Below are 2500 nucleotides of genomic sequence, written 5' to 3'. Positions count from 1 at the left end.
CTTTTGTTGAGCAGCTCTTTTCTTACATCTGTAGTGGTACTCCTGTTTATTGATTTTCTTCCTAGGTGTATCCTGATGCACTCACCACCATCAGCCATGGCTGAACTCCCACCTTCTGCCAACACATCTGTCTGTAGCACACTTTATTTTTATGGTATCACCATTTTCCTGGGCAGCTTTGTACTCAGCCTCCTTACCATTATGGTATGGTACCACCCTACCTTCCTTTGTGGAGAGATGGGGAAATGAGGGGGATGGGCCAGTATTCCCAGGACTTGGGAAAGATGGGGCAGAGAGGCACTTCTTGTGGTCCTAGAACTAAGAAAGTAGCTAGGAGATCTTGACAATATAATTACTGCCTCAGACTTTTGCACTTCCCCAAATCAAATGATAAGAGAGAGAAAACAGCTTGTATTCATTAGGTGAAAATTATACTCACTCTACAACTAATATAGGCTTCATCAATCCCCCATGGCCAGAAAACTCATGTGTCAAATATATCCTTTACATAGTTAGGATGACATTGTGAAACACAGAACATATGCTTTGATTTAATTTTCCAAATAAGAAAATAATTTTCTTTTTAAAATTCTTCATTTGGCCATTAAATTTGCATTTATGCTGTGTCTAACTGGGGCTAAAGTGTTAAGTGGCTCATGAAGTTTTCAGATACTCATTTGATGTCATCAGGATGATGTACAATTATAATAATTAGCCAGGGGATAATAAGTTACATAACTGTTTCATACAAAAGCAGTAAATGAGCAAATATGCCTTTGTATTTCCCATATCTATTTTTCTGTATCATTTTCTCTTTTTATATTTCAGTTCAAGAATTACAAGGTATCTACCTGTAGATCAAATATATCCCACTAGTACCTGTGAACTAGATAGTTATGGGGAATTTCCTTTGGCAATTCAAACATAAGTTATAAAGATGGCTCAATCTGGCTGGGCACAGTGGCTCATACCTGTGAGACCACGACTTTGGGAGGCCAAGGCAGGTAGATCACTTGAGGCCAGGAATTTGAAACTAGCCTGGCCAACATGGCTAAACCCCGTCTCTACTAAAAATACAAAAATTAGCCAAGCATGGTGGCATGTGCCTATAGTCCCAGCTACTCAGGAGGCAGAGGCATGAGAATCGCTTGAACCCAGGAGACGGAGGTCACAGTGAGCCGAGATCATGCCCCTCCAACGTGGGCAACAGAGAATACTCTGTCTTAAAACAGACACACACACACACACACACACACACACACGAGATGGCTCAGTTCAAATCATCAGGTTGTAAAGAGTTCACAATGACTAGTTCATATTAAAATGGGTTTGATGGTTTACGTTTGGAACTGACTAACAAGAGAGACAGGTCCCAAATCCTGGCACCTTGAGGATTCCTGATTGCTTCTTTAGAATAGCCCAGGTTTCAATATATATTCAGAATTAGCATTCTAGATTCTTTAAAAATCAGCAGATGGTGGCCAGGCATAGTGGCTCATGCCTGTAATCCTAGCACTTTGGGAGGCTGAGGTGGGCAGATTGCCTGAGCTCAGGAGTTCAAGACTAGCCTGGGCAACACAGTGAAATCCCGTCTCTACTAAAATACAAAAAAAATTAGTGGGCATGGCAGCATGCACCTGTAGTCCCAGCTATTTGGGAGGCTGAGACAGGAGAATTGCTTGAACCTGGGAGGCGGAGGTTGCAATGAGCTGAGATCATGCCACCGCACTCCAGCCTGGGTGACAGAACAAGACTCCATCTCTAAAAAAAAAAAAAAATCAGCAGATGGTGAACTGATTCTTTTAAATGTAAGTATTCTCAAAATCAAGTCTCCTTTTGATGCTTATATAGGGAAAAGAGACTATGTACATGGCTGAACTTGATTAAGTAATGAGGTTATTAACTTAGAGAGTAGATCTGGATTAGGGAAAATACTCAGATTTGTTACCAAGAGTGTTATCTAATTAATTTTTTGCAAAAAAACACATTGAACTTTTGAACTGATTTATATTTGTTTCATGAGCTAAACCTTATTCAGACAGCTGAAGTAGGGAAAAGCAATTTGTTTTCCATCTAAAGGCAAGAAGTGACTTTCTTTTTTTTTTTTCTTTTTTTTCTTTTCTTTTTTTTTTTTTTTTCTTTTTTTTTTTTTTTTGAGACGGAGTCTTGGTCTGTTGCCCAGGCTGAAATGCAATGGCACATCTCAGCTCACTACAACCTCTGCCTCCCGGGTTCAAGCGACTCTCCTGCCTCAGCCTCCTGGGTAGCTGGAATTACAGGCACACACCACCACAACTGGCTAATTTTTGTATTTTTAGTGGAGACAGTTTTCACCATGTTGGTCAGGCTGGTCTTGAACTCCTGACCTCGTGATCTGCCTGCCTCGGCCTCCCAAAGTGTTGGGATTACAGGCGTGAGCCACCGCGCCCGGCAAGAAGTAACTTTCTAAAACTTGTGTTGCTTAGAGTTGAGAATTTAAGCTCAGCCATGGTGCTGAAGT

General features: G+C 41.1%; 1 protein-coding gene across 2 annotated transcripts in view; it reads left to right on the top strand.

The window, feature by feature from the left end:
• Positions 1 to 2500, top strand: part of TMEM116 (transmembrane protein 116) — a 93185-nt gene that overhangs the window by 87432 nt on the left and 3253 nt on the right. For both annotated transcript variants that reach the window (XM_026456570.1, XM_026456569.1), the window contains one exon: positions 66 to 204. In XM_026456570.1, coding sequence (XP_026312355.1) covers positions 66 to 204 — 139 coding nt within the window. The remainder of the gene's footprint in view (positions 1 to 65; positions 205 to 2500) is intronic.

The sequence above is a fragment of the Piliocolobus tephrosceles genome, chromosome 10 (genome assembly GCF_002776525.5).
Source record: "Piliocolobus tephrosceles isolate RC106 chromosome 10, ASM277652v3, whole genome shotgun sequence".
NCBI classification, from domain to species: domain Eukaryota; kingdom Metazoa; phylum Chordata; class Mammalia; order Primates; family Cercopithecidae; genus Piliocolobus; species Piliocolobus tephrosceles.
This window is presented reverse-complemented; position numbering and strand designations above follow the sequence as displayed.